Source organism: Dryobates pubescens, chromosome 13 (assembly GCF_014839835.1).
Source record: "Dryobates pubescens isolate bDryPub1 chromosome 13, bDryPub1.pri, whole genome shotgun sequence".
Classification (NCBI taxonomy): Eukaryota; Metazoa; Chordata; class Aves; order Piciformes; family Picidae; genus Dryobates; species Dryobates pubescens.
Window position 1 is genome coordinate 23,304,619 of NC_071624.1, and position 27,509 is coordinate 23,332,127.

Here is a 27,509-nt window from a genome sequence, read left to right on the forward strand (position 1 = left end):
CCAGCTTTTTTGGCAGAGGCTTGGGAAGAGCAGGGAGGGAGAGGAATTAGAAAAAAAAATAAAAAGGGGGAAAAAAAAGAAGGGAAAAAAAAAAAAAAAGAAAGGAAAACTAACCAACCAGGCAGCCCGATGGGCTGGAGAGGCTTGAGTGTGTTTGCCCTTTCCTCATGACGTAGTGTCCTGTGCCTCTCTCCCCCCTTCTCCCTCTCCTTTTCCCCTCCCTCCTTCCAAACCACCCCCCCTCTCGCCCCCCCTCCCCTTCCCCTCGCATCCTTGGAAGCAACAATTAAGCAGCTCTGGGATAAAACACACAGCCTGCGGGAGCACGGGGGCATTGCTTCAAGAGATGGCAAAGCAGGCAGCTGCACCCCTCCTGCCCGGAGTCCTCCTCCTCTTCCTCTCCATCCTCCCGGCTTCTCAGCAAGGAGGTAAGGAACGAAAAGGCTCCTTCCCTAGAGCCCCCGCCAGCGCTTTTCCTCTGCGGGAACCGGGGATCGGCTGCTGCGCCCCCACCCCGGGCAGCCCCATGCCTGCCCCGGCTGCGTGTCCCCGGGCAGGGACAAGAAGCTCCTTTGCTTTGCCTCGGGGACAGGCGACCCCCCTGCCCTGCCTCGGGGGCATTACCCAGCAGGAACGGGCAGCCCCCTGCCCTGCCTCGGGGACATCACCCAGCAGGAACGGGCAGCCCCCTGCCTTGCCTTGGGGACATCTCCGAGGGTGGGAGTGCAGCCCTCTCCTTGAGTGTCACCTCCCGGCAGCGCTTTTTGCCCTAACCCAGCAGGTGGCTTGTGCCATGCCCGGGTGGGATGACCCCGAGGGAGGTGACACAGAGCGGTCCAGGAGTGGCTCTGCTGCATCGGGCTGTAAGGTGTAAGCTGGTGAGAGGCTTGGGGACATGGCAGGCAAGGGGGCTTGAGATGCTCAGGGGCACGAAAGGCTCAGGACACAGGAGGCTTGGGGACATGAGAAGCCTGAAGACACAAGGGACTCAGGGGCTCAACAGGCTCAGGGACATGAGGGGCATGGGGACATGAGAGGCTTTTGGACAAGAGAAGCTTGGGGACACTGAGTCAGGGTACAGGGCAGGGCAATCAGGAGTAGCCACCAAGCCTCCACAGGGCTGACCAGTGCAAGGGGCCAGGAGAGCTGGCACCTGTGCCCCCTGCCCAGTGCAGTGGCAGTGTGAAGCTGTGGGGCACGGGGTGGGTGCACATCCTAAAGTCCATGTCCTTGGGGCTGGTGCAGCTCAACCCACCCATGCAGGCTCTGGGTGCATGGGGAGGGTCTCATGCTGCCCTTGTGCCACCAGCGTGGATCTCAGCCTGTGGCATGGGTTGTGGCTCTCTGGCTGGCCCCTGGCTGGTCCCTGGCAGGGGCTGTGTGACACCCCAGCATGCACAGTGGCACTTCTGGGGTGGGGAGGTGACAGCCACTGCAGGGATGCTCATCCCACGGCTCCATGTGACAACAGCAGAGCCACCAGAGCAGCAGGTGCCTGCCAGGGTGACTCTGCTGCTGGGGCCAGGCAGAGGTGGGGACAGCAGCTCTGAGCACAGATTGCCAGCCCACTGCCACAGCCAAAGTGGGCAGAGGTCTGCAGGGTGGGGGCAGCGTGGGCAGGAATGGAGCAGCCACCTCCAGAGTGCCAGGTGGTGGTTGCCTCCTGTGGTGCCAGAGGGAGGATGTGATGGACAGGGCCACCGTGGGGGATGGGGTCAGGGACAGAGCTGTCACAGCAGGCTTTTTGGCCAGACAGGACTGAGCAGCAGAGGAGAGGAGAGGGCAGGGGAGAGCAGTGCCAGGGCTGCATTGTGGCACCAAACAGCTCCAGGCTGGACCATTCCTTGCCCAGGGCAAAGCCCTCAGGGCTCCACTGCCAGCAGCTCCATCTGCAGCTCCCTGACCTTTCCCAGTGTGGGGGGGCTCTGGGGACTCCAAACATGGGCTGCTCTGCCCTGGCACTCTCAGGCAGCAATGTTCTGCTCTGGCTTGCTGAAGCACGGTGGCTTTGCTCCCTGGCTCTCGAGCAGTGGCCAGCTGGGACAGTCTCAGGCAGACTTTGGCCCCTGGACAAGATCCTGCAGCAGCTCCTGAGCAGTTTGGGGCTGCTGGCCCTGCTCCAGCCCCTGGCTCCAGCCCCAGGGGTGTTTCCTGGATTGGGAAGCAGCTCACAGAGGAGGTGGCCCTGGCCCTGGAGATGGTCTCAGTGCTGATGGGGACACCAGAGAACATTTCTCCATGGAGGAGTGACTGGTGTCTCTGCAGCCTGGTGTCCTGCACGGCACGGGGCAGGCTCAGCCTTGCCCTCTCTGTCCTTGGAGACTGAGCTGGGACAGAGGCACAGCCAGTGGCATGCTGGGGGGGATGCCAGAGTGCTGTCAGGGGGATGCCAGGATGCTGTGGGGTGCACCTAACCTGGAAGGGGCTCAGGGCAGCATCCTCCAGCACCTGCTTCAAACCAGCCTGGGAAGAAAGAGACCCTTGAAAGATCCCAGGGTTGAGGTAGAAAAGTCTCCCTCAGAGCAGTGCCAAGGGGCTGCTTCCCAGGTTTCAGCAGCTGGTGGTACTTGAGATGCTTACAGCAGGGGGTCAGGATCAGCCCCTGCTGCTCTGCATCCCCCAGGGAAGCAGAACTGGGCACCATGGGGACATGCATGGCTGAATCCAGACCACTCCATGGGGGGACCCACTTTTTGTGTCCCTGAAAAGTACTAAGTGCAGCATGTCTGTGTTTGGAATGGACCATCTGTCCCTCAGTCCTTCCACTCATCCCTCAGTGCTTCTTATGCCAGAGCACAGGGCATCCCCCAGGATTAGTGGGGACAAGAGAGACCTCAGGGGGTCCCAGCCCTGCAGGCTCTGGATGGGTGCAGAGGGGCTGGCACCATATATGTTGGTATTGCAGACACCCCCTGAGAACACCCAGAGTCCCTAGGGTGTCCTAGGAGCAGCAGTGCCAGTTGCAGGGCTGGGGGGGGCACCTCCTTTTCCCAGCCAGGCACCTCCCCAGGGCACCAACCTGCTGGAGCTGCTCCCTCCACAAACAGCTTGCAGGGTGCAGCTCATCTGCTCAGAGGTGAAAGCTGAAGCCTCGATGGGGAGGTTGGAGGGGTGCCAGGCTCCCTGGAGCCCCTCCCTGCTCCCTCCTGAGCTGCTACCAGCAAGCTCAGGCCGAGATGCAGCAGAGCTTCAAAGCTGCTTGCAGACTGCATGTTTCCAAACCCCATCCTCCCAAGCAAAAGCAAACAGCAGCCTGAGGGAGGAGGGAAGATCTCTGCTGGGGCTGCATGCAGAGTGATCATCCATGGGTGCAGGGAGGGTGGGGAGCCAGAAGGTTTGGTGAGGGTGTGAGCTTGTGTCCTGTGGTGGATTCCCCAGCTCAGGCTTGGCCTTGAAAGCTGTTGCAGAGAGGGAAAAAAAATAATCCCTGTTTCTTGCTTGGAAAGGAAGCTGCAAGGAGTGGGGCAGGTGGGAATGGTGCAGGTGGCAGTGGTCAGCCTGGAACAGCATGAGGGACTGGTGTGGATGTTGCAGACAGGGGCCTGTGCCTCAGAGCCAGGGGAGAACAAGTCCAGTTTCTGCAGACAAGGCTCCACACCACGTCCTGAGCACCTCCAAGGGTCAGACCCTGCACACATGGGTGAAAACTCTCCCGCCCCTGACTTGAGAGCTCATCCCCAGGGTGGGCGCTGGGGGCCAGCCCTGTGCTCTGCTTGCAGCCGGCACTGACCAAGGAGACAAGCTGGGAGGTGGGAGCAACCTCATTCCCCACAGGCCCAGCAGGCTTGGACCACGGAGAGCAGCACTCAGGGGGCTGCTGACTCAGTGTCCCCTTCCCCAATGTGCTGAGGGAACGGGGGATGGAGAGGCCAAAGGGGGAGACCAGCAGGAGGGCCACTGGCATAGCTCCGGGTGGCCTTGGGGAGCCCATGGTGCAGCCAGTGCCAAGCACGAGGGCTGCTGTCAGCACCTGAGCCGTGGGGGAGCTGCTGCTGGGTGGGACTGGTGATGCTGAAGTGAGTTTGACTGCATGAGGCTGGTCCTCAGCCAGAGAGCTGAGCAGGTCAGAGACCTCTGTGCCCCTTGGCAGTGCCCACAGCTGGGCTGTGGTCACTGCCTCCCCACTGGGACAAGCCCTGCTGTGCCAGTGCCAAGGCAGCTCCTAGCAGAGCTTCAAGAGAAGTGCAGAGCTGGCCAGGCTTGGCAGCAGAGCTGGTCAGGGAGGGCAGCAAGAGGGGGAGCAGGCTCCTGTTAGGGTCCTGAACAAAACCCTCATCTCCCCAAAGCCACATGGCAGCTCCCTCCCAGCCACCCCCCTGCCCCTGGGCAGCCAGGCTCCTGCCAGGCCTTGCTGACCTCCTCCACCTCCTGGTCTGGCCATGGAGATGGGGGATCAACAAGCACACCCCCTGCAGTCCTCCAGGAGGTCCCCCAGAGTCCCCCAGACCTCCCTTGAGGCACTGGGGTGGGCACAACAGCTTGGCCCTGGGGGGGTGCCTGGGGGCTTCCTGGGGAGAGGACAGCCACAGTGGCACTGCAGTGCCTGGCTCCACAACAGCCAGGAGGGTGACAGTGGCGAAGGGCTGAGCGTGGCTTGCAGGCAGGTCTCACCTGGACCTTCCTAGGGTCCCCCATGCCCCCCAAGAAGGCAGTGAGCCATCCTTGTTCTGTCCAAGTGTGCCAGGGGGCTCTGCCAGAGGGAAATCAGCCTGGAGTGCCTGGCATCACCTCAGCACCGGGGGTGTGGAGCCTGGGGTCACCACGGGGGCTGAGCACAGCAGGGACCCTCCCTCCCCTCTCGGTGGGGGGCAGTCACTGTCGGTGGGCATGGGGGCAGGGGGGGTCCCAGGGCAGAGCGTGGCCCTCCTGCTGGCTCTGGCAGGGGGGTGTCCACCCCCAGCAGGGCGGGGGGCGGGCACTAGGGGCGTGTGGACGCTGGGAGTTTGTTTGGAAACGGGCAAGAAGCTGGGATTTGTTTTTCCAAGCCGGGGGGATGGGGGAGTGTTGGTGGGCGGGGGAATGTGCCGGGAAAAGGAGCCGCTCCATCAGCCCCTGGCCAGCAGCCGGGCCGGGCTGTGCCGTGCCAAAGGGGTGAGCTGGCTGGAGGGCGACCAAGCACATGTCCCCTGCACCGCTAGCGACAGCAGCTGCTCCGGGGCGGGATGTAGCCCGCGGCCCCGGCAGGGCTCCGGGAGGTGGCTTTTGGGGAGGCACAGGGTCGAAGCCTACACCTTGGCATCGCTGGGGAGTGCGGGAGCTGGGTGCCAGGTCCTGGCGCGGCTCCCGTGCCCGCCTGCGCGACCCGGAGGGTGTGCGGCTGTGACTCCTGCCGGGCTGAGGCTGTGTCCTGCCGGGCTGAGGCTGTGACTCCTGCCGGGCTGAGGTTGTGAGTCCCGTCGGGCTGAGGCTATGACTCCTGCCGGGCTGAGGCTGTGACTCCCGCCGGGCTGAGGCTGTGACTCCTGCCGGGCTGAGGCTGTGACTCCCGCCGGGCTGAGGCTGTGTCCTGCCGGGCTGAGGCTGTGCGTCCTGCCGGGCTGAGGCTGTGAGTCCCGCCGGGCTGAGGCTGTGAGTCCCGCCGGGCTGAGGCTGTGAGTCCCGCCGGGCTGAGGCTGTGTCCTGCCGGGCTGAGGCTGTGACTCCTGCCGGGCTGAGGCTGTGTGTCCCGTCGGGCTGAGGCTGTGACTCCTGCCGGGCTAAGCCTGTGCGTCCTGCCGGGCTGAGGCTGTGACTCCTGCCGGGCTGAGGCTGTGCGTCCTGCCGGGCTGAGGCTGTGCGTCCTGCCGGGCTGAGGCTGTGACTCCTGCCGGGCTGAGGCTGTGTGTCCTGCCGGGCTGAGGCTGTGACTCCTGCCGGGCTGAGGCTGTGTCCTGCCGGGCTGAGGCTGTGACTCCTGCCGGGCTGAGGCTGTGACTCCTGCCGGGCTGAGGCTGTGTCCTGCCGGGCTGAGGCTGTGACTCCTGCCGGGCTGAGGCTGTGCGTCCTGCCGGGCTGAGGCTGTGCGTCCTGCCGGGCTGAGGCTGTGAGTCCCGCCGGGCTGAGGCTGTGAGTCCCGCCGGGCTGAGGCTGTGAGTCCCGCCGGGCTGAGGCTGTGTGTCCTGCCGGGCTGAGGCTGTGACTCCTGCCGGGCTGAGGCTGTGTGTCCCGTCGGGCTGAGGCTGTGACTCCTGCCGGGCTGAGGCTGTGACTCCTGCCGGGCTGAGGCTGTGTGTCCCGTCGGGCTGAGGCTGTGACTCCTTCTGGGCTGAGGCTGTGAGTCCCGTCGGGCTGAGGCTGTGAGTCCCGCCGGGCTGAGGCTGTGTCCCGCCGGGCTGAGGCTGTGAGTCCCGTCGGGCTGAGGCTGTGACTCCTGCCGGGCTGAGGCTGTGAGTCCCGCCGGGCTGAGGCTGTGAGTCCCGCCGGGCTGAGGCTGCCCCCCCTGCCGGGCTGAGGCTGTCCGTCCTGCCAGGCTGAGGCTGTCCGTCCTGCCGGGCTGAGGCTGTCCGTCCCGCCGGGCTGAGGCTGTCCCCCCTGCCGGGCTGAGGCTGTGACTCCTGCCGGGCTGAGTCCTGCCGGGCTGAGGCTGTGCGTCCTGCCGGGCTGAAGAGGGGGGGTGTGTCCCACCTGGAGGGGTGTCCCACCTGGGTGAGTCCCACCTGGGGGTGTGTCCCACCTTGATGTGTCCTGCTGGGGGGGTCTGTCCCACCTGGGGGTGAGTCCCACCCACACTTGGTTGTGTCCTCCTGGGGGGTATGTCCCGCCTGGGGGTGTGTCCTGCTAGGGCATGTGTCCCAGCTGGGGGTGTGTCCCATCTTGATGTGTCCTGCTGGGGGGGGATGTCTCACCTGGGTGTGTCATCCTGGGGGTTGTCCCCCACCTGAGTGTGTGTCCCACCCAGGTGTGTCCTCCTGGGTGTGTGTCCTGGCACACCTGTGGGTGCATCCTGGGGACCCATGCCAGCTGCTGTGGGCACAGGGGAGCAGGTGTGAGCAGGGCCCAGGGGAAGTTCTATTCAGTGCCACCTTGCAGTGGGCGCCTGCTGCAGCGCCATGGGGCACTGTAGGGCACTCTGGGATGCCACCAGAGTCTGTAGCACACCTGAGATGAGATGTGCAGTCCCATGGGACTCTCTGCCACCTGCCTGGCATCTGCTTGTGCTGGCTGCTTGCCCGGCCCCCGGGCACCATGCAGCCTGCAGTGGGGTTGCCAGGGCCATGCAACTGCAGGCACCCAGCTGCTGGAGGTGCCAGCTCCCTGCCATCCTGGCTGGGATGCTGGGGAAGCAGCCTCAGAGGAGAACAGCAGCTCCTCAGGTCCCACAGCCATGCCACTGCAGGATCCCCTGTGCCCATCTACCCTGAACTCCCTCTTCTCAGCCCAGAGGAAGCAGGACAGGACAGCTGGGTGCAGCAGGACAGCTGGGTGCAGCAGGCCACTGGGGTGCTGGCCTTGGCATCCCTCCACTTGCCTACACATGGCCACCCTCACATCCTCCTGCAAGCTCCACTGCAAGCTCTGCCCAGCCCTTCTGCAAACCCTGCTTGCAAACCCCATGGCAACCACCAAGCCCCAGTGCCACCAACGTGCTTCAGCCAAAAGCAGAGCATCCAACCTCCTTGTGCCACCCACCCCCCTGCAAGCCTCCCCCTGCCCCATGGTCCTGATGGAGCAGCAGGGACCAACCCAGGGCACGGCTGCCCCCAGGTCTGCAGCAGAAAGACCTTTGCCAGGGTCCAGACCAGTCAGATAATGTTGCTGTGGTGCCTGAGCATGACCTCTGAACGTGAGCTCTGGATGCCCTGGGAAGTGGTGGCACCGGGGTGGTGGCACCTGGGTGCTTATCTCAGCTTCACAGGGATGGGTAGAGGCACACAGGTGGTTTCCATGGGTCTCAACACTGTCCCCCCAGTCCTGCTGGCCTGAGCTGGCTCTTCCCACTGGCAGCTCAGCAGGCAGCATGGGCATGGGGCAGGCACAGCCAAGCAGGTTTGGCTGGGAGCAGTGTGGGCTGCAGGGCTGAACTGTGACAGCCTCACCCCCAAAGCATGCCCATGCCAGAGCCATGTGGAGCTGCAGGTGATGGAGAAGGAGATGGCTGTGGGACAGGTTTGGGGAAGCAGAGCTGGGCACCAGCCACCCCTGCTCCCTGCCAGCTCTGTGTTCCTCCCTCCCTTGCTGGGCCAAGTTCTGCTGACACCTCCACCAGGATGCCCTTCCTGGCTCCTAGCTGGGGCACCTCCAAGCCCCATTACCAGTGGCACAGTGGGCAAACTGACATGCACAAGCAAAGGGCCTTGCCCTTGAGCCCTGCATCCCCCACCTCCCTAGGGAGCACCTCCCTGTCCCATGGGGTGGCCCCAGCTGCAAGCCCTTGGGCACACTTGGATCTCTGAAGGGGTTTTCACAAGGCTCTCTTTCCTGACAGGGGTCCCTGGTGCTATCCCGGGAGGAGTACCAGGAGGAGGCTTTTTCCCAGGTAAGGGGGTCCAGGCAGTGTTGGGCTGCGGGGCATCATCCTGTTTGCAGGGATGGGACAGGTGTCTGGGGAGGTCCCCTGGTGCCTATGAGAAAGTACAGAGAGCTAAAGACCTGACAGCTGGGGTCAGGGGACAAGGGGACTTCCTTTCTGGCTGCTCAGCTCCAGCTTGAGGATGAGGGGACAGGACTAGGTGGCAGTGCCAGGCTTACAGTGCCCAGGGCTGGTACCTGCACCTTACCCAGCTCTGTCCATGGGAGATGCTCAGAGCTCACAACCTGTCCCAAGTGTTTCAAACCAAAAGCCTGGGGACATCTCAGGGGGAGTGCCTCACCCCCTTTCATTCTTGTGACCCTCTCTGCCTTCTCGTGGCCCCCCAAGAGCCTGGCATGGGTGGGTGGGTGCTCACAGGGATGGGTGCTGACACTGTGCTGGTGCTTGCAGGTGCTGGAGTTGGAGGTTTGGGAGCAGGTGAGTGCTGGGACCCCTTTGCCCAGGGTGTGCTGGAACAGGGAGGGGGGCATCACCCCCAGCAGTGCTGCCCTGTGGTGGGCACTGAGGTTGGCACTGTCCTGCATGGTGTGTTGCCCTCAGGGGGTGCTCAGAGGAAGAATGGCTCTGACCCCTCTTTGCTTGCTCTCCCCTAGGACTCGGGGCTGGAGCAAAACCTCCCAAACCAGGTAAGATCCTTCCCTTGGCTCTCTCACCATCCCTGCCCATGCCAGTGGCCAGGATGCTTCCTGACCCCTGCTGCCTTCCTGCTCTTCCCATGCCACCAAGGCGACCCTCCCCACCCTGGGCACCCCCATGGCCATGGCACACAGCAGCCAGCGCTTTCTGCCATGCCACTAACCCCTGCCAAGCCCCCAGAGCTGCAAGGCAGCCTTCCTCCCTTGTCTCCCCAGTTGCTTCGGCACACTGCCCCCCCAGGCTCCCCATTTTGGGGTGCTTGCTGCCTGCAAACCTGCTCCAAGCTGCTGGGGAAGCTGCCAAGCTGGGTAACGCTCGCTCAGCCCTGCCAAGAGCTGGTGCCCACGGGAAGCTGGCAGCATCTTCCTGGCTGAGAAGCTTTTGCTGGGGCTCCTGCAGCCCACGCTGGGGTTTGTCTGGCCCAGAAATGAGCAGCTTCTGCTGGAGCTCCCGTAGCACACGCTGGGGTTTGGCTAGTCTGGAAACGAGGAGGAAAGAAGGGGCATCACCGGGAGAGAGAGGAGATGCTGGCAGGAGGATGCACAGCCTGAGGGCACCAAGGCAGGAGGTGCCTAGGGCACGTCTGGGAGGCGCTGGGGCAGCAGAGACCAAATGTGCGGGGGGGGGGGGAGGGGCAAGTCCGGTGCTAGTGGAGATACCCAGGGCAAGATGCTTTTAAAGGAGGAGAGGGGACTCGCCCTCTCTGCCCATCCCAGGGGTCCCCTCTTCACGCCCAGGGGCAGGGGCACCGCAGCGCAGCCCTCAGCCTTCCCCCCCGGCAGCCCGAGCCGTCTGCGCGGCGGGGGCCGGCAGCCTCCTCCTGCTCCGATTTCAGCTGGTGGAAAGCATAAAAACAAGTCCTTTATTTGGGCCTAATTAAAACCAAACACGGGGCGGCCGCGAGAGCCCAGCCGGAGCAGTGTCCGCAGCCAGCCAAGGGCCCTGGAATCCGCGCCTGGAGGCAGCGAGGGCTGATCAGCCGCAGATGTTGGGAGGCAGCGCTGGCCGGAGCCGCGGGGACTCATTCCTCAGCCATAAACATTGCAGCTCCGTCCCCTCACGGCCCGCCGGGGTGGGAGGCGGCTTGAGGCCGAGAGGAGAGAGAATCCTGGAGGCTGGGAAAGAGCTTCAGGAGGGGTCGTGTCCGCCCGGAATCGTCACAGAGTGGGTTGGGTTGGAGGGGACCTTAAAGATCATCCAGGTCCAGCTCTCCTGCCGTGGGCAGGGACACCTGCCACTAGAGTGTGTCCAGTTCTGGGCCCCTCAGTTTAAGAAGGACATTGAGATGCTGGAAGGTGTCCAGAGGAGGGCAAGAAAGCTGGGGAGGGGTCTGGAGCACAGCCCTGGGAGGAGAGGCTGAGGGAGCTGGGGTTGCTTAGCCTGGAGAAGAGGAGGCTCAGGGGAGACCTTCTTGCTGTTTAAAATTCCCTGCAGGGAGGTTGTAGCCAGGTGGGGGTTGGTCTCTTCTCCCAGGCAACCAGCACCAGAATAAGAGGACACAGTCTCAAGCTGTGCCAGGGGAGGTTTAGGCTGGAGGTGAGGAGAAAGTTCTTCCCAGAAAGAGTTATTGGCCATTGGGATGTGCTGCCCAGGGAGGTGGTGGAGTCCCTGTCCCTGAAGGTGTTCAAGAGGGGATTGGATGTGGCACTTGGAGCCATGGTTTAGTAGTCATGAGGTTTTTGGTGACAGTTTGGACTTGATGATCTCTGAGGGCTTTTCCAACCTTATTGATTCTGTGGTCCTGTGATAGAGCAGGTTGCTCAAGACCTCATCCAACCTGGCCTTGAACGCCTCAAACCTTCCTGGCCAACCTGTTCCAGTGTTTCCCCACCCTCACTGGAAAGAATCTCTTCCTAATCTCCCCTCCCCAGGCTCCAATCCATTCCCCCTCCTCCTACCACTACAAGCAGTTGCTAAAGATCCCTCCTCAGCTTTCTTGCAGGCTCCTTTCAGGTCATTTCCTTGAACAGGTTTCAGGAGATTCACACATTCTAGGAGGCCAAGTTCCAATTTGGTTTCCATGAGACAGGCAAATCAGCCTCCTCCTGAAATGCTAACCCCACCTCCTCCAGATTAAGTCCTTTCCCTCCTGTCCTGTATGCCCACCTATAGTGCTGGTGGGCAGTGTTTGTCACCTGTCCCTGTGCCCATCCCCATGGGATGGTGCCACCCCATGGGATGTTCCTGTTCCTCTGGCCTTGGCCACGTGCCCCCCTCCCCCATCCTCCACCTCACCCCCCTTCTCTTTTCAGGGGTCGGAGGACTCGGGGGACTTGGCCCACTTGGCCTGCAGCCAGGTGAGCACAGACCACCAGCCTCTCCCCCACTCTGAGCTGTCCCCAGGATGATGGCCCTGGAGAAGCACCTTGGCACAGGTGCTCTCCACCGCCTGCCTGGTGGGTGCCATCTGTGCCCCCGAGGGGCTGGAAGCCACCAGCAGGCAGCCCTGTGTTCCCCCAACATCATGGCATCCACCATGGGTGACCCCAAGCAGGGATAGGCAAGGAGGGTCCTGGGGTCCCTGTGGTGTCTGCAGCAGAGGGATAGTGTCTGCGTGCCACCAGCCAGCCTGACCAGTGCCAGAGCAGCTGGTGACACCACAGGGTGCCCTGAATGGTGCTGGCACAGCTGGTGATGGGTGGGATGTGGATGGGAGAAGTATTCTGTGGGGGGAGCAGGGAGAAGCCAGGGCAGGACAGGGCAGTGCCTGCTAACCACCACCTTGCCCAGCCTAACGCCAGCCCCCAGCACTGCCACACAGCCCCTCATGGCTCACCATCCCCTGTGCCCACTGTGGCTGGCATGGAGGGCAGGACACCTTCTTGCCAGCCACTTTTCAGGGATCCTCAGGCTGCCTCTCCTCGCTGCAGGTGCTGCAGGGCTCTTCCCTGGAGGTGTCTACCCCGGGGGAGTCTTCCCAGGTGCTGCCTCTGCTGCTGCTCTCAAGGCTGCTGCTAAAGCTGGTGAGTGCTGGGGGTGCCCTGTGCCATGCCAGACGACGATGCAGGAGGCTTGGGCAGCCCACAGGGGACACTTGATGCCCCCTGAGAACCTGGGTTAGATGAGCTAGGGAGCTGCAAGCGAGAGGTGCTGCTCTCATGGGACTCTGGCAGGTCTTGGTGTGATGGAGAAGGGGCATTGGCCAAACCTGAGCCCCCAGGAGCAGAGGGCACCGAGCTGGTCCTCATGCCCAGGGCTGGAGGACAGATCTCTGGTACTGCCTCAGGGTCTTCCCATTGCCCCTTAAGTTCCATCCTGAGCTCATCCCTTCCTGTGGCACCCACCCATAGCCCAGTGGTGGCATCTCACACTGGTACTCCTCTTCCCAATGCCCCCAGGTGCTGGTATTGGTGGCGTGGGTGGCATTGGTGGCGTTGGCGGTCCCGGTGGCCTCGGGGTCTCCACAGGTAGGAAACGCTCCTCGTCCCCAGCATAGCCAAGCCTGGGGCAGAAGTGTCCCACATGCCTGCCAGGGTGGGCAGGAGCCAGTGCCGGGGGCTCAGGGGTCTCTGCTGCCTGCAGGTGCGGTGGTACCGGGCGGGGTACAGCCCGGGGTTGGCGCGGCAGGGAAGCCCCCCAAAGTACCAGGTAGGTGCAGGGCCCCGAGGCCAGGGGCCGGGGTGGGGGCCGGCTCTGCCCGGGAGCTCAGCCCTGGCTTCCTCTCTCCTGGCAGGTGCTGGGATTCCTGGAGCTTTCCCGGGGGGTGTGCTCCCAGGTGCAGGTAAGCTGGGGTTCCAACAGCACCCCCAACCTCTCAGTGGGGCTCCTCACCCCACTGGCAGCACCCCAAACTCTGAGGGGTTCCCCGTTCCACCAGCAGTGCCCCAAGCTCCGAGGGGGTCCCCAACCTCCAAGCAGTGTCCCAAGCTCCAAGGGGGTCCCCAGCCTCCATGCAGTACCCCAAACTCTGAGGGGGGTCCCCAGCCTCCAAGCAGCACCCCAAACTCTGAGGGATTCCCCATTCCACCAGCAGTACCCCAAGCTCCAAGGGGATCTCCACCCCACCGGCAGCACTTCAGTCTCCAGGGGGATCCCCACCTTAGCAGCAACACCCCAACCTCTGAAGGGGTTCCCCATCTTACCCACAGCATGCTGAGCCCTGAGGGGGACCCCACTCCACTGGTAACACCCCAGCCTGCAAGAGGGTCCCCACCTGGTGCCAAGACCCCAAGCCTTGTGGCCAGCTGCACCCTGGGCAGTATCCCAGCTCTCCTGCCTCACTCCTTGCCTGCCCACTCACTGCTGCCTGCAGCCTCCAAACCCTTTAGCTGGGGCCAGAGTGACATTTCCACCATGCCACAGGCTGCAGGACCTGGTGGCTCTGGGGGGCTGGTGCCAAGCTCTGTGGGAGCAGGCAGCAGCAGGAGAGGAGCTGGCACAGAACACACCAGGGCTGGTTTGCCCAGCCAGAGGAGAGGAGCTGGCACAGACCACACCAGAGCTGGTTAGCCCAGCCAGAGGAGAGGAGCTGGCACAGAACACACCAGGGCTGGTTTGCCCAGCCAGAGGAGAGGAGCTGGCACAGAACACACCAGAGCTGGTTAGCCCAGCCAGAGGAGAGGAGCTGGCACAGGCCACACCAGGGCTGGTTTGCCCAGCCAGAGGAGAGGAGCTTGCACAGAACACACCAGGGCTGGTTAGCCCAGCCAGAGGAGAGGAGCTGGCACAGGCCACACCAGGGCTGGTTTGCCCAGCCAGAGGAGAGGAGCTGGCACAGAACACACCAGGGCTGGTTAGCCCAGCCAGAGGAGAGGAGCTGGCACAGACCACACCAGGGCTGGTTTGCCCAGCCAGAGGAGAGGAGCTGGCACAGGCCACACCAGAGCTGGTTAGCCCAGCCAGAGGAGAGGAGCTGGCACAGGCCACACCAGAGCTGGTTTGCCCAGCCAGAGGAGAGGAGCTGGCACAGACCACACCAGAGCTGGTTAGCCCAGCCAGAGGAGAGGAGCTGGCACAGGCCACACCAGGGCTGGTTAGCCCAGCCAGAGGAGAGGAGCTGGCACAGACCACACCAGGGCTGGTTAGCCCAGCCAGAGGAGAGGAGCTGGCACAGGCCACACCAGAGCTGGTTTGCCCAGCCAGAGGAGAGGAGCTGGCACAGACCACACCAGAGCTGGTTAGCCCAGCCAGAGGAGAGGAGCTGGCACAGGCCACACCAGAGCTGGTTAGCCCAGCCAGAGGAGAGGAGCTGGCACAGGCCACACCAGGGCTGGTTTGCCCAGCCAAAGGCAGCGTGGGAAGGAGGAGGAGGAGGTGGTGGCTGGAGGAGGGAGAGGGAGAGGAATTCCTCATTGCAAAGTAATTTGGGGGAGGAAAACTTGTGAAAACAAGCTGTTTGGACACTGTCAGGAGGAGAAGTGTGTTTCTGGTCAGGAATGTCTTTTCCATGTCTGAGAACATGTGAGCTCTAATGGAAGACATTTGTAAAAGGGAAGAACTGAAAACAAACAAACAAACCACCCCCAAAACCTAGCCCAGAAGGCTGCAAGGGCAAAGCCCTGCCTGCTGCTGCTGGAGGGCTGGGGTTCAGTGGGTGGAATGCTTATCCCCCTCCCCTCGTCCTGCTCCCCACAGTGCCCTGGCTCACACGAAGCCACTGAATGTTGCCAGGGCAAAGAGCAGCACCCAGGCTTGGTTATACCATGGCATGGGCTGGCACTTTGGGGTCACAAGTGGGATTCACTTGTGGGTGCTTTGTACCTGCTGTCACCACAAGCTCCTACATAGGCAGCTCTGCCCCTGCCCCCAAACCCAAAGCCTAGACACTACCACAGCTGGAGCAAACCTTTCCCTGGCAGCTCTGCCTGAGGGTATGGGGAGGTTGGCACAGAAGGGTCCCAGCAAGCCCCTGGAGGATGAGGGCACCCTGTGGCAGGGTAGAAGGGCCAGTGCTGAGCCAGAGTTGGGTAATGAGGGCTTGGGAGCTGCATGCAGGGTTCTTAGGTGCCAGCAATGCCATGATGCTGCACCATGCTCACCTGTCCCCTTCGGTCTATGCTGCAGGTGTTCGCTTCCCTGGTGTAGGGGTGCTGCCCGGGGTACCCACTGGTGCTGGAGTCAAGCCAAAAGGTCCAGGTAGGTCCCCTCCATCTCCTGGGGACACTGGGTGGAGGGCAGGTCCAGGGCTGTCTCTCCAGCTTTGCCCTCATCCCTATGCTCCGGGGGCTGGCTCAAGCTCACCTTTGGGGGTCGCAGCCCCTCATGAGACAGGGGCAAGCAAAGCTGACCTCCAGCTGAGCCCACACAGAGTGCTTGGGACCCCAAGAACCTGCCGTGAGGCTGACGTGGTCCCCTTTGTGTTTCCGTCTAGGAGTAGGAGGAGCCTTCGCAGGAATCCCCGGTGAGTGTCCCATCTCTCTCGCCCATCCTTCTCTTCCTTCCCAAGCCTCTTCGTCACAGCCGTGGCTTCCCCACGCCAGAAGGTGCCTCAAGGGCTTCCTGAGCCACCGGCTCTCCTCCTCCCGGGGTGCGCCGGGGCACTCCCCTTGGGCAAGGACCGGCGGCAGCCTAGGCGCGGGCTCCAGGTGAGAGTCTGCTGTTGGCTTTGCAGGACTGGGAGGTTTTGGAGGTCAGCAGCCCGGTGTCCCTCTGGGGTATCCCATCAAAGCTCCTAAGCTCCCAGGTAAGCTGCCACAGCCCACGGGGCTAGGGGTGAAGGACCCCTAGCAGTGCCAGGAGAAGGACCCGCCGTTCCCCAGGGCTGAGCCGTGGTGGCCTCAGGTCCCCTGGACCTGGCAGTGCCGCTGCTGGCCCTGGGACAGCAGGACAGAGCGAGGGATGCTGGGCAGGTGCCTTCAGCAGCAGCTGCCTGGCTGCTGCTCCTGGTCTTGCCCCCAGCCCATGAGGGTGATGCTGTACCTCTCTCACACTGTCATAAGATAGGAAAAAGCATGTTCTGGGGACATGCTGTGGGCCAGGTCACCCCAGGCTGTCCCTGCCAGCTCCTCCTGGCATGGGGCACAGCCCTTGCAGACTGTCTGCTTTCTGTGGCTATGGGGCTGTGCTGGGCTGTGCTGGGCATTCACCTGGGCCAAATGTCCTGGCTGAAGGACCTCTGGCCAAGGTCACCACCAGCAGGCATGCAGGTGAGGATGGGGCTCCTGGCAGGTGTCCCTCTGCACTGCCCATCCAAACACAGCTCAGCCCCAGCCCAGGGGATCCTAGGGGTGCTCAGCAGCTCCATCTCCTAGTTCTCTGCTGGATGCCAGCTCTGCCCATCACCCCATAGCCACACAGGGACAGTGGCAGGGCAGGCAGTGCCAGGCAGACACTACTGGGTGCTGCACCCTCTCCAAGGGCCATGTTGCCAGCCTACTTGTCCCAGGATCATCCCTAAGGAGTAGGACATCCAGCTCAGTGTGGGGCCCCACATCCTTGGGGTGCTGGGGAGCAAGTAGATCCGTGGGCATTTCCCCACGGATCCATGGGCAGGACAGGCTTGAGGGAGGGGACCCCAGCGCTGCGGAGCGTCTCCCAGCCCAGCAGAGGCTCCAGCCCCAGCAGCTCCAGCAGCTTCCCCTCCGCGGGGCCCGTCTCGGCGGTGCTGCAAATACTTGGCCGGCTCCGGCTTCCTCCCGCAGAGGCAGAATTCCGCTCGTTAGGGCGACCGGGCCCCGCCGCCATCGGATACTGTCTGGCCCCAAACCGCCTTTCATGGGGTGCCCAGAGCGGAGAGCAAACCACCAGCACATGGCGCGGTCACGCCTGGCCCCCGCCCGTGGCAGCTCCACCGGTGGCCTCCAGCCCGGGCGGCACAGCGCCGCCGGCTGAGCCGCGCTGTGGGGAGCCGGTGCTGAATGCACCGGGGGAGGACGTCCATCCCCTTGGCCAGGGAGCCCCACCGAGGTTGTCATGCCTCTCACGGGGATCAGCAGGACGCTGTCCCCAGCTGTGGTTTGTAGCTTTTGGGTGCCAGTCTGGGCACCCTGCAGGTCGGGAGGGTGCTGGTTTGTCACCTCTGAGGGCTTGGGGCAGCACAGGGACTCACTGGGCTGGCTGCAGAGGTTCTGGTTTTGATGATGTAAGGCAGACCCTGGATGGACCCTCTGTGCCTGCCTATGGCAAGAGGGTTGCAACTAGATGATCTCTAAGGTCCCTTCCACCCCAGACCATCCAATGATTCTGTGACCCCAGGGCCTGCCATACATCCTCATGTCCCCATTGTGGTGTCCCAGCTGGGGTAGGTCTGACTGGAGAGGAAGGGACAGCAGGGAAAAGAACATTTTCAGTGGAAAGTCTCCTTTTTAGATGATTTTCTCCAAATGTCCATGCCAGCTCCTGCTCTGGTCTGTCCCTGCTCAGGAGGTGGTCCTGGGGCCACCCCCACTCACTTGGGGTTTAGCCTGAAGCTGTGGTTGAAATTAGAGTCCCACTGTAGGACTGGAGACTGCTGCCCACTGCCCAGTCCTTTCACATCCATTTGGGGGTGGGGGGGAGCTGGGCTTGGAGCTGGCAAAACCCTTGGAGACCCAAGGGCTTGGCCTCTTGGCCTTTGGAGTCGATTCCATGTGTGTCACCCAGTGCTGGACCGCTCTGCAGCTTTGGGGTAAGTGAGGTGCTGAGGAGGTGCCTCAGGATGGCCAAGGGTGCCCCCAAGGTGGGGGTCACCCAGCATGGCTCATGGCCAGCACAGCCTGGAAAGCCTCCACCTTCCAGCAACACCGTGCTGGCGTGGGACAGCCTCGCAGGGTGGAGGGAAATCTGGTCCCTCCAACAGGAGGGACCCCCACCCCCCATGGTGATGTGACAGCCCATCACCCCTCCTCAGGCTGCTGCCAGCAGTGCTGTGGGTGTGGTGCTGCCAGCTCTTGAGGGCACGGCCCCTCTGAGCCCCGGACCTCCCTGTGCCATCCCACGAGGTGGGATCCTGCTCTTTCACAAGGGGACATTTCCCTGGCCACGCCGTTCCCGCTCCTAATCCCTCCCCGTCCTTTCGTGCCGACCTCCTAACGAGGTCAGGTTTCAGCGGAGGCTCCCAAGCCCTGATTCCAATTAAAACCTTTCCTTCGGAGCTGGCCGCGGTGCAGCCATCTGGGTACAGCTCTTGCCGCGGGGCTCCCGGGGGACCCCCCACCGAAGCCGGGTCACGGGAGGCTCCTGCAAACCCAGCTTTGGGCTGCTGGGGCTGAGAGCGAGTGGCTCTGTGAGAACATCTCCCCGGCCCTTCTCCGTTACGGTGGGTTTTATCCTGGAGGATTTGCTATCCCGGTGCAAGGAGCCCCGAGGGCTGGCACCACACGGTCAGCTGGCAGAGAGGGGCTACTCCGAGGGGCAGAGGGGGCACAGCCACGGGCAGCCGGGTGCTAACCAGCTGCTTTCTCTCCTCTCCAGGTGGCTATGGATTGCCCTACAGCGCTGGTAAGCTGCCCTATGGGGAGTTCTTGTAGCTCTTGCTCCACGGTCGTAGTTCCCTGGGGCTCTGCTGGCTGCCACCCTGGCCCTGTGTTCAGCCCTGATGCTGCCAGGGCAAGGTGGTCCCTCAGGTGACCTGTATCTTACCCTGCTTTGATGCTTGTGGACCTAGATGGGAGCATGCTGGCATTCCTGGCATCCCATTCTATGGGGCTGGGATCCTCCAGTCTGCTGGTTGGCTTTTCCTGTCCTCTTCCTGAGCCGCAGCCAGCTCCAGGGCTGGTTGAACTGGCATCTCAGTGGGGGGTGGAGGGGGAGGTAGCTGGCTCTGGCATCCTACTCCACATCCCTTGATGCCAGAGTGGGGAGATTGTTTGGGCCAAGGAAGCTGCTCCAGCTGCCTCCTTCCCCCTTCCTGGGGACAGCACCTGACCTGGCTTTGCCTTTCTGTTTGTGCCTGCAGGCTTTGGGCCTGGAGGGATAGGAGCTGGCATCGGAGCCGGAGGAAAGGCAGGGTATCCCACTGGGACAGGTGAGATCCCTGCCCAGGCAGCCCCAGGGACTGGCAGGGGCATGGCAGGGGCACCGAGCCCCCAGTCATTTCACCAGTTCTTGGATGGGGTGCTGGGCACCGCCTGGGTGTCTGGTGGCCCCAGGGTGGCAGTGTCACCCCAGAGACAGCCCAGAGAGGTGTGTCACCTCCCAAGGGAGAGGGAGATGGATGCTGACAGGAGGGGCTGGTCCTCAGGGTCCCTGTGGGATGGGGGAGTGGTGGTGGGCATGCTCTCAGGACCTCAGCAGCTGCCCATGTCCCTTCACAGGAGTCGGAGCACAGGCGGCGGCGGCGAAAGCGGCAGCCAAGTATGGTGAGTCCATGGCACCTCCAGCAGCCTTCTGCCCAGCAGGGCAGCTGCTCCCTCCCTTCCTCCCTCCCAGGCTGGAGCGAGGGGGTGCTGGTGGTGTCCCTGCATCACCCAGCTGACAGTGTCCTTCTCCCCTGGCAGGAGCCGGAGTCCTGCCTGGTGCTGGTGCCATCCCGGGAGTTGGGGGATTGGTGCCTGGTGCTGGCGTTGTCCCAGGAGCCGGAGGTGAGGCGGTGGTGGGGCTTGGAAGGAAGCTCTTTACTCTGAGGGTGATGGAACCCCAGAACAGGTTGCCCAGAGAAATGGTGGAGGCTCCATCCCTGGAGCCATTCAAGGTCAGGCCACCTGCAAGGCAACCTGCTCCTGTTGGGGATGTCACAGGTTCTCAGGATGTTAGGGCCTGGAGGTTCCACCTCACCCTGAGGAGGAACTTCTTCCCTGTGAGGCTCCCAGAGCCCTGGAGCAGGCTGCCCAGAGAGGTTGTGGAGTCTCCTTCTCTGGAGCCTTTCCAGCCCCATCTGGATGTGTTCCTGTGTGACCTGTGCTGGATTCTCTGCTCCTGCTCTGGCAGGGGGGTTGGACTGGATGATCTCCTGAGGTCCCTTCCAGCCCCTACTTTCTGCGGGGGGGTTGGACCAGGTTGCATCTAGAGGTCTCTTCCAACCCAGTGCATTCTATATCTTGTCCCTGGGGCTCGGGGAGGGTCACCTCTCACCGTCCCACCCCTGATTCTCTCCCTCTCTCTGGCAGTCGGAGGGCCGGCAGCGGCGGCGGCGGCAGCGGCGGCGGCGAAGGCGGCGGCCAAGGCAGGGGTGGTGCCCGGGGCTGCCGGGGTCCCCGGCCTCGTGCCCGGCGTTGGCGGTGTCCCCGGCTTGGTACCCGGTGTCGCAGGCGTCCCGGGAGTAGTGCCCGGCGTCGGAGGTGTCCCCGGCGTGGTGCCCGGCGTCGGAGCTGTCCCCGGGGTGGTGCCCGGTGTTGGAGGTGTCCCTGGAGTGGCAGGTGACGATTCCCAGGAGCGCTGTCCCCACCGCCCAGCTCCGCGGCGGCCGCGGGGGATGGTGGCTGAGGGTGCTCTCTCCCCTGTCCCCATCGCCCAGCTCCGCGGCGGCCGCGGGGGATGGTGGCTGAGCGTCCTCTCTCCCCTGTCCCCACCGCCCAGCTCCGCGGCGGCCGCGGGGGATGGTGGCTGAGGGTCCTCTCTCCCCTGTCCCCACCGCCCAGCTCCGCGGCGGCCGCGGGGGATGGCGGCTGAGGGTCCTCTCTCCCCTGTCCCCACCGCCCAGCTCCGCGGCGGCCGCGGGGGATGGTGGCTGAGGGTCCTCTCTCCCCTGTCCCCACCGCCCAGCTCCGCGGCGGCCGCGGGGGATGGCGGCTGAGGGTCCTCTCTCCCCTGTCCCCAGGAGTCGGGACGCCAGAGGCTGCAAAGGCAGCAGCGAAGGCAGCTAAATATGGTAGGTTCTGCGCAGTGCGAGGGGGTCCCCAGCAGCTCCCGGGAGACCCCTGATGTCCCTACCCACCCCTGGCACTCCAAGTGCCCCGGCAAAGCAGATGTTCCCTGGGCATCACTCCTCATGGCTCTTTACTGGGAAGCAGCCAGGGATGGGATGTGCCCAGCCCAGCTCCCAGCCGCTGTGTCCGGGCTTGGCTTCACCCCCAGGGCAGGACCTTCTCCCTCTCTGGGGTTTCTGCAGGCTGCTTGGTGGAGGTGAACAGAGGAGACCAAACTTAAGTCTTTGGACCTTGGAATTCTTGGGTTTTGTACCAAGTCTGGTTTTCCAGCAGCAGACCTGACCCAGGGTCTGGTGCCCACGGGCTCAACCTTGCTGCCCAGGTGGGCAGAAATCGCTGGCACAAGGATCCTTGGCCAGGGTCACCACCTTCCAAAGTCCTGGTGGGATGCAGCAAGTGCATCCAACTTGGTTTAGCAAGACCCAGGTGCCCAGCAGGGGGGTTGGACTGGATGATCTTCAGAGCCTCTGTCATTCCATGGTAACCTCTGCCAGCCTCTGCCAGCCTCTGCCAGCCTCTGTCATTCCATGGTAACCACTCCCAAGGGAGTTCCACTGAGCAGGAGCCTGGAGGGGATGAGGGACATCACCAAACAGCAGAAAGCTGTGAGCCTGGTGCAGAAAAGAGGTAGAATTGGTCCCAAGGCTCCATGCAGAGTCCCCTGGGGAGCAGCCATGCTTGATGGCAGCTTTTCTTTGAGCACTAAACCCTTGCTGGATATAATTTCTCCTCTGCATCATGAATAACTCCACCACAGGCCTGGGGAAGGATGGGATTTAGGGATAAACTTGGCAGTGTTAAGTTAATGGATGCTGGGGTGCTGGGCACCTATCAAGCAAAGAGCCATAAGGACAACTCCTCTGGCACTCAATCATTCCAGAAGTGATCTGATGCTTGTCCCTTGCAATTCCCAGCAAGTCAAGGCTGTCACTGTCACTGGGCAGCTTCCCAGTCTGGCCAGTTCCCAGGGCACCCAACCCTTCCATGCAGCTACTGGGAACCCCCAGCCACTTGTCCTTCATGGCCTGTTTGGCTGCAAGGCTTGACGTCCCCATGATGATGACCATCTGGAGCCCCTCATTATAATGAGGATCATCATAGTGCCCTGTGCTGATGATTTCCCAGCCTCCTTTTCATGACAGCAGATTTCCTATCCTCACTGGGGCCTCTTGGGAGACACAGGACCAGTCCCTCCCTTGCACTGCAGTGCATCTCTCCTGGGAAGAGGCAGTGGGATGCTCCTCTCCCCATGGCACGATGGCAAGAGCAGAGCTGTGAGGAGCTGCCACCTTCCAACTGGTGCTGCAAGGAGATCTAACTCCTCCCCTCTTGCTGCCTGCAGGAGCTGGTGTTGGTGTTCCTGGCATTGGTGGTGTCCCTGGTGTCCCTGGAGTCCCTGGTGTCCCTGGAGTCCCTGGTGTCCCTGGTGTCCCTGGAGTCCCTGGTGTGGCTGGGGTTCCTGGTGTGGCTGGAGTTCCTGGTGTGGCTGGAGTTCCTGGTGTGGTGCCCGGTGTTGGAGGTGAGCAGATGGGCTGGCACAAACTGCTAGGGTGGTGCTGGCCTCGCTGGTGGTCCCCTGACTCCCTTCCTTCTGTCCCTGCAGTTGGTGGCCCAGCAGCTGCAGCGGCGGCGGCGAAGGCTGCAGCTAAAGCCGCGGCTTATGGTGAGTCAGCATAGGACAGGACAAGAGGTGCCTGCAAATGGGCAGGGTGGGGGCACCCCTGGCACTGGGGAGGGCAGTAGGGCCCTTGCCTATGGAACCTGTCTGCTCAGACACATCCCCAAACCTCTCTGCAGGAGCAGGGCGTGTGCCCGGAGTTGGTGTTCCCGGTGCTGCCGTGCCCGGAGTTGGCGTGCCTGGAGTGCCTGGAGTTGGAGTGCCTGGAGTTGGAGTGCCAGGTCTGGTGCCTGGGGTTGGACCCATAGCAGGTGAGATGGTGCCTACAGGATGCTTGGGATGTCCCCAGCAGCGTGGCCATCATGGCCATCATGGCCCATGGCTGCCCCTCACACTGCCCTTCTCCCCCAGGAGTCGGAGGTCCAGCGGCCGCCGCTGCTGCCAAAGCAGCTGCCAAAGCAGCCAAGTATGGTAAGCTGGGGGCAGCCTGAGGCTGCCCCACACCTCCTGCCACCTCCCCACCCCAGGCCAGTGTCTACCCCTTGGGGCTGAGGCCTGGCACTGCACAAGTTCCCTGTGGAACAGGGCAGGTCCTGGCTGCTCTCCTGGGGTGCTCTGAAGAGAGCTGCTCTGAGTGGAGGGTCCTAGGTTCACCATCCATACAACTTCTCAGACATTTGTCCATCCACTCTCCCTTCTACCAACCTATCCACACCACCTGCCAGTCAGCTGACCACCTCAGTACCCATGTATCCACTCATCTGTCCAGCCATCTGCACAAACATCCATCCATCCATCCATCCATCCATCCATCCATCCGTCCATCCTTCCATCCATCCACCCACCCACCCATCCATACACCATCCACCCATCCATACATCCACCCATCCATCCATAGAATCACAGAATCAGTCAGGGTTGGAAGGGACCACAAGGATCATCTAGTTCCACCCTGCCTGCCATGGGCAGGGACACCTCACACTAGGTCAGGCTGGCCAGAGCCTCATCCAGCCTGGATCCATCCACCCTTCCTTCCCTCCCTCCCTCCCTCCCCTCAGCCCAGCCTGCCATCCTTCCTCATGCATCTCCTTCCACCACCTCTCCTCCTGGGCTGAAGTCCCAACCCTTCCCTCTCTCCTTGCAGGAGCAGGTGGCCTGGCTCCTGGCGTGGGTGGCCTGGCTCCTGGTGTAGGTGGTCTGGCTCCTGGCGTGGGTGGCCTTGCTCCTGGTGTTGGTGGCCTTGCTCCTGGTGTTGGTGGCCTGGTCCCTGGTGTTGGTGCTGTCCCAGGTGAGGAGGAGGAAGGCAGGTGGTGGTGACAGCCTGGCTGGTATGGGAACAGATCTGGGCCCAGGACAGGTGTGAGGAGGACCTCGGTGGTCTCCATCAACTCCTGGCCATCCCCTGGGGGATACAGACAAGGTGGGAGGGATGGGGTCTGTCCAGCACAGCTGGAGAGGACCACCCTGGGGACACTGACCCTGCTCTTGCTGTCTCTGCCCAGGGGTGGGAGCTCCAGCAGCAGCAGCGAAAGCAGCAGCCAAGGCAGCCAAATACGGTGAGTCGGCCACAGGAGCCCGCAGCTGGCAGCCCCACCTGCCCTGTGGGCATCTCCCCCAGAGCCCTGCCCTGGCACAGACTGCTCAAAAAGAACCTGGGGGGCTTCCAGGGTGGGCAGCCCGTGGCAGGCACATCCCATGGGAGGATGGGGATCTCACAGGGGTCACCCTGCACTGTCTCATCCACCCTCTCCACAGGTGCCGGAGTCGGAGGGGTGCCCGGAGCGGTGCCCGGAGCGGTGCCCGGCGTTGGTGGAGTGCCAGGAGTGGCACCTGGTGTTGGTGCTGTGCCCGGGTTGGTACCGGGTGTGGGGGTACCCGGTACTGGCATCCTCCCTGGGGCAGGTACGTGCCTTGCTGGAGACCAGCCTGGGGCCAGCGGTGCCGCTGAGCCTGGCACCAGGGTGAGGGGGTGGCAGGTGGGGATACAGGGGGGGGACTGGAGGGATGGTGGCACAAAAGAGGGGTGCAGGGGAGCGCCATCCTGACTGCAGCCTCCTCGTTGTCTTTGCAGGCATCCCTCAAGTAGGGGTGCAGCCTGGTGCTAAACCTCCCAAGTTCGGTACGTATCCACCACGCTGCCCCAGGCCCACCCTGGGCACCCTCCTGTGTGGCCATCAGGGTGCTGGCCTCAATGTGTGTCCCCTGGGTGCCCCCTGGTGACCGGTTGGAGGGTGGCCCAGGCGTGGGAGGCGGTGTGCTGTCACCCGTGGGTGCAAAGTGCCACTCGTGCCTCATCTCCTGGACTTGCTGGGGGCATTCCTCTCTTGCTCTGCATTGTGGCAATGCCATGCAGGGGCTGAGTCTGCTTTGGGTCTTCTTGCTCTGGGTGCTGTGAGGTGGGTGCTGGAGACACCCAGAATTGGTGTTGGGGCCATGCCAGTGGGTCCAGCACTGGCTGGGGGTGTCCTGGGATGGGGGTGCTGGGCTGTGGGGGTACTGGGGTTGATGGTCTCTCTCTGGCAGGTGTTCCTGGGGCTGGTGTGCCAGGAGTTGGTGGTGTGCCAGGAGTTGGTGTGCCGGGAGTCGGCGGCATCCCAGGTAGGTGCTGAGCCCAGGCAGTGGGGGTGTGCAGGCAGGAGGATGTTCCTCCAGAGGGATGTGGGCAGGGGGATGCTCCCCCAGATCCTGGGGGGAAGGATAGGCACACATGGGGCTGAGGTGGGGAGCGGAGCAGGAGCTGTGCTCACCTGGGATTCCCATCACAGGTGGACTTGGAGTCGGTGGCCTTGGAGTCGGTGGGCTTGGTGCTGGTAAGTGCTGCTGGCCCCTGGGTTGAGATGCAAGGAATGGAGCAGCCTGCTGACAGAGGTCCAAAAAGGAGAGGAGATGCATGGGATGGGATGGGTGTAGGGTCCCCTCCTGGTCCCAGGCCATGGGCCCAGCCCCACCTTGTCATGGTGCCCTGTGCCCTGTCTGCTGCCTGCCCTGCTCCTGGGGTGTGATGGGGCAGGAATGCCATCCTGAGGAGGTACCAAGGGCCATTGCACCGGGGTTGCCCATGCCATGGGGGCTGGGGATGGTACTCTACCAAGTCCCCAACCTGCAGAGCTGCAGGTCCCTACCTGGGAGGCTCACAGTGGGGTCTGTGCTGAACCCCTTGGTGGGGGCTGCACTGACTCCCCTCTCTGACACAGGGGGCTTGTTTCCAGGAGCTGCTGGGAAACCCCCTAAGCCAGGTAAGAAACAGGGGCTCCTCCAGCTGGGTGAGCAGGAGGTGTGACCCCCATCCCTGTCCCCATCCCTGTCCCCATCCCTGTCCCCATGCGCCCTGTCCTCACTAGGGCTCTCCCATCCCACAGGTTTTGGTGTTGGGGGGCTGCAGCCAGGTGAGTGTCACGGTTTGGGGCTGGGGTGGGAGTATGTCCCCATCACATCCTGCTTGTCCCTTGCTTGCTGTCCTCACCCTGCTGCTGTCCCCCACTCTGCACACCACTGCCAGGGCGGGCACTCCAAAGCCAGAGAGGTGCCATGCCGGGCACAGAGGCTTTTACAGTGGCTTCTGCATTGAACAGAAGGCTCTAGCTCGGCTGTCCCCAGCTGGGGTGTCCCCAGCCAGGGGGTCTGGGGTGGCACTGCTGTCACAGGCTGTCACTGGCTGTTGCTTTTTCCCCAGGAGCTGGAGTTCCCGGCTTCGGCGTGTCACCGATATTCCCAGGTACCATCCCCAGCTCGGTGCCTTGGCACTCACCTAGGGCACATCTGAGTGCCTTGGTGCTCACTGAGGCCACATCTCGGTGTCTTGGCACTCACTGAGGTCACATCTCGGTGCCTTGGCACTCACCTAGGGCACATCTGAGTGCCTTGGTGCTCACTGAGGTCACATCTCGGTGTCTTGGCACTCACCTAGGGCACATCTGAGTGCCTTGGTGCTCACTGAGGTCACATCTCGGTGTCTTGGCACTCACTGAGGTCACATCTCGGTGTCTTGGCACTCACCTAGGGCACATCTGAGTGCCTTGGTGCTACTGAGATCACATCTTGGTGCCTGGTTGGCTCATGGGGACATGCACAGCCCACGGAGCATGGGGACACGGGCTTGGGGAGGGACCTGGGGGGCTGGGAGGGTGCAGGGCAGCGCAATGTGGATGCCATGTGGGTGCTGAGGGCTTTGCTCTCCTTGCAGGTGGGGTAGCCGGCCAGCTGGGCTTCGGTGGTGAGTGTCCAGCCCCCAGGAAGGGCTTTCCTGGGGGGGCATGTGGGGGGTGCATATCCCCCTTGTACCCATCTGCTGAGCAATGTGTGGGGGTCTCACGTTCTGCCTCCCCCCCTCTAGGGAAACCCCCGAAGACCTATGGAGGAGCCCTTGGTGCCCTTGGATTTAGAGGTGAGTGAGTGACCTCCTGCTTTGGTGGAGGTCGGCTCCTGCCTGCCCTGCCCTTCTCCCAGGAGTCTGGGGGGTGCAGGGGGGGCTCACCCCGTGTGTCCCCTCCCGTGGCAGGCGGCGTGGGCTGCGCACAAGGGAAGTACTGCGGGAGGAAGCGGAAGTAACCGTCCCCCATCACCGATGACCTCATGAACTTTGGTGCTACTGCATGGTCCAGAATGTAAACCCCAAGCAAAGCTGAGACAGCCCCCCTCCCCACCCCCCCCCCCCCAGTCTCCCTCCTCCTCCCCAATCCCAGGGCCATCCCTGGCCCCACGTTCCCAGGAGGGATCCCACACCTCCAACAGTGCCTCGTTGTTGTCTGTCGTCCCCTCCCCCCTCCAGCCCCTCCGTCCTGGCAGGGAGTGGGGAAAAAACTGTGGGGAGCAGCTGTCCCCCTTGGTGCTATCGCTCCCTGCTGGATTTGCGGGGGGGGGAAGGGGGGGTGCGTGTCTTGGGGTGTCAATCCCCCCCCTCCCAGCCCCGGAGTTGACCCTGGAGAGGGGGAGCAAGATGAGGGGCACCCCACATTGGAGGGAGGGAAAAGGGCTCCCGGCGGTGGAGAGCTGCACGGGAGGAATGTCCCTGTCAGCTTGGGGT

At 63.0% G+C, this 27,509-nt stretch overlaps 2 protein-coding genes across 2 annotated transcripts; both read left to right on the forward strand.

Moving 5' to 3' along the window:
• Positions 1-247: 247 nt before the first annotated feature.
• On the forward strand, positions 248-22,968 carry LOC128897713 (elastin-like). Its single transcript, XM_054166983.1, has 22 exons — positions 248-428; positions 8,405-8,455; positions 8,900-8,926; positions 9,103-9,135; positions 11,398-11,442; positions 12,016-12,108; positions 12,484-12,552; positions 12,668-12,733; positions 12,819-12,866; positions 15,149-15,220; positions 15,456-15,485; positions 15,696-15,767; positions 18,476-18,502; positions 18,960-19,028; positions 19,318-19,362; positions 19,501-19,584; positions 20,110-20,354; positions 20,760-20,810; positions 22,211-22,387; positions 22,472-22,531; positions 22,666-22,797; positions 22,898-22,968. Exons 1-21 carry the CDS (start codon positions 347-349, stop codon positions 22,792-22,794), a joined length of 1,575 nt encoding a protein of 524 aa, XP_054022958.1. The 5' UTR covers positions 248-346; the 3' UTR covers positions 22,795-22,797; positions 22,898-22,968.
• On the forward strand, positions 22,849-27,135 carry LOC128897714 (elastin-like). Its single transcript, XM_054166984.1, has 12 exons — positions 22,849-22,957; positions 23,631-23,774; positions 23,989-24,042; positions 24,242-24,388; positions 24,558-24,605; positions 25,010-25,084; positions 25,681-25,722; positions 25,846-25,872; positions 26,160-26,201; positions 26,670-26,699; positions 26,820-26,870; positions 26,985-27,135. Exons 1-12 carry the CDS (start codon positions 22,849-22,851, stop codon positions 27,032-27,034), a joined length of 819 nt encoding a protein of 272 aa, XP_054022959.1. The 3' UTR covers positions 27,035-27,135.
• The last annotated feature ends 374 nt before the right edge of the window (positions 27,136-27,509 follow it).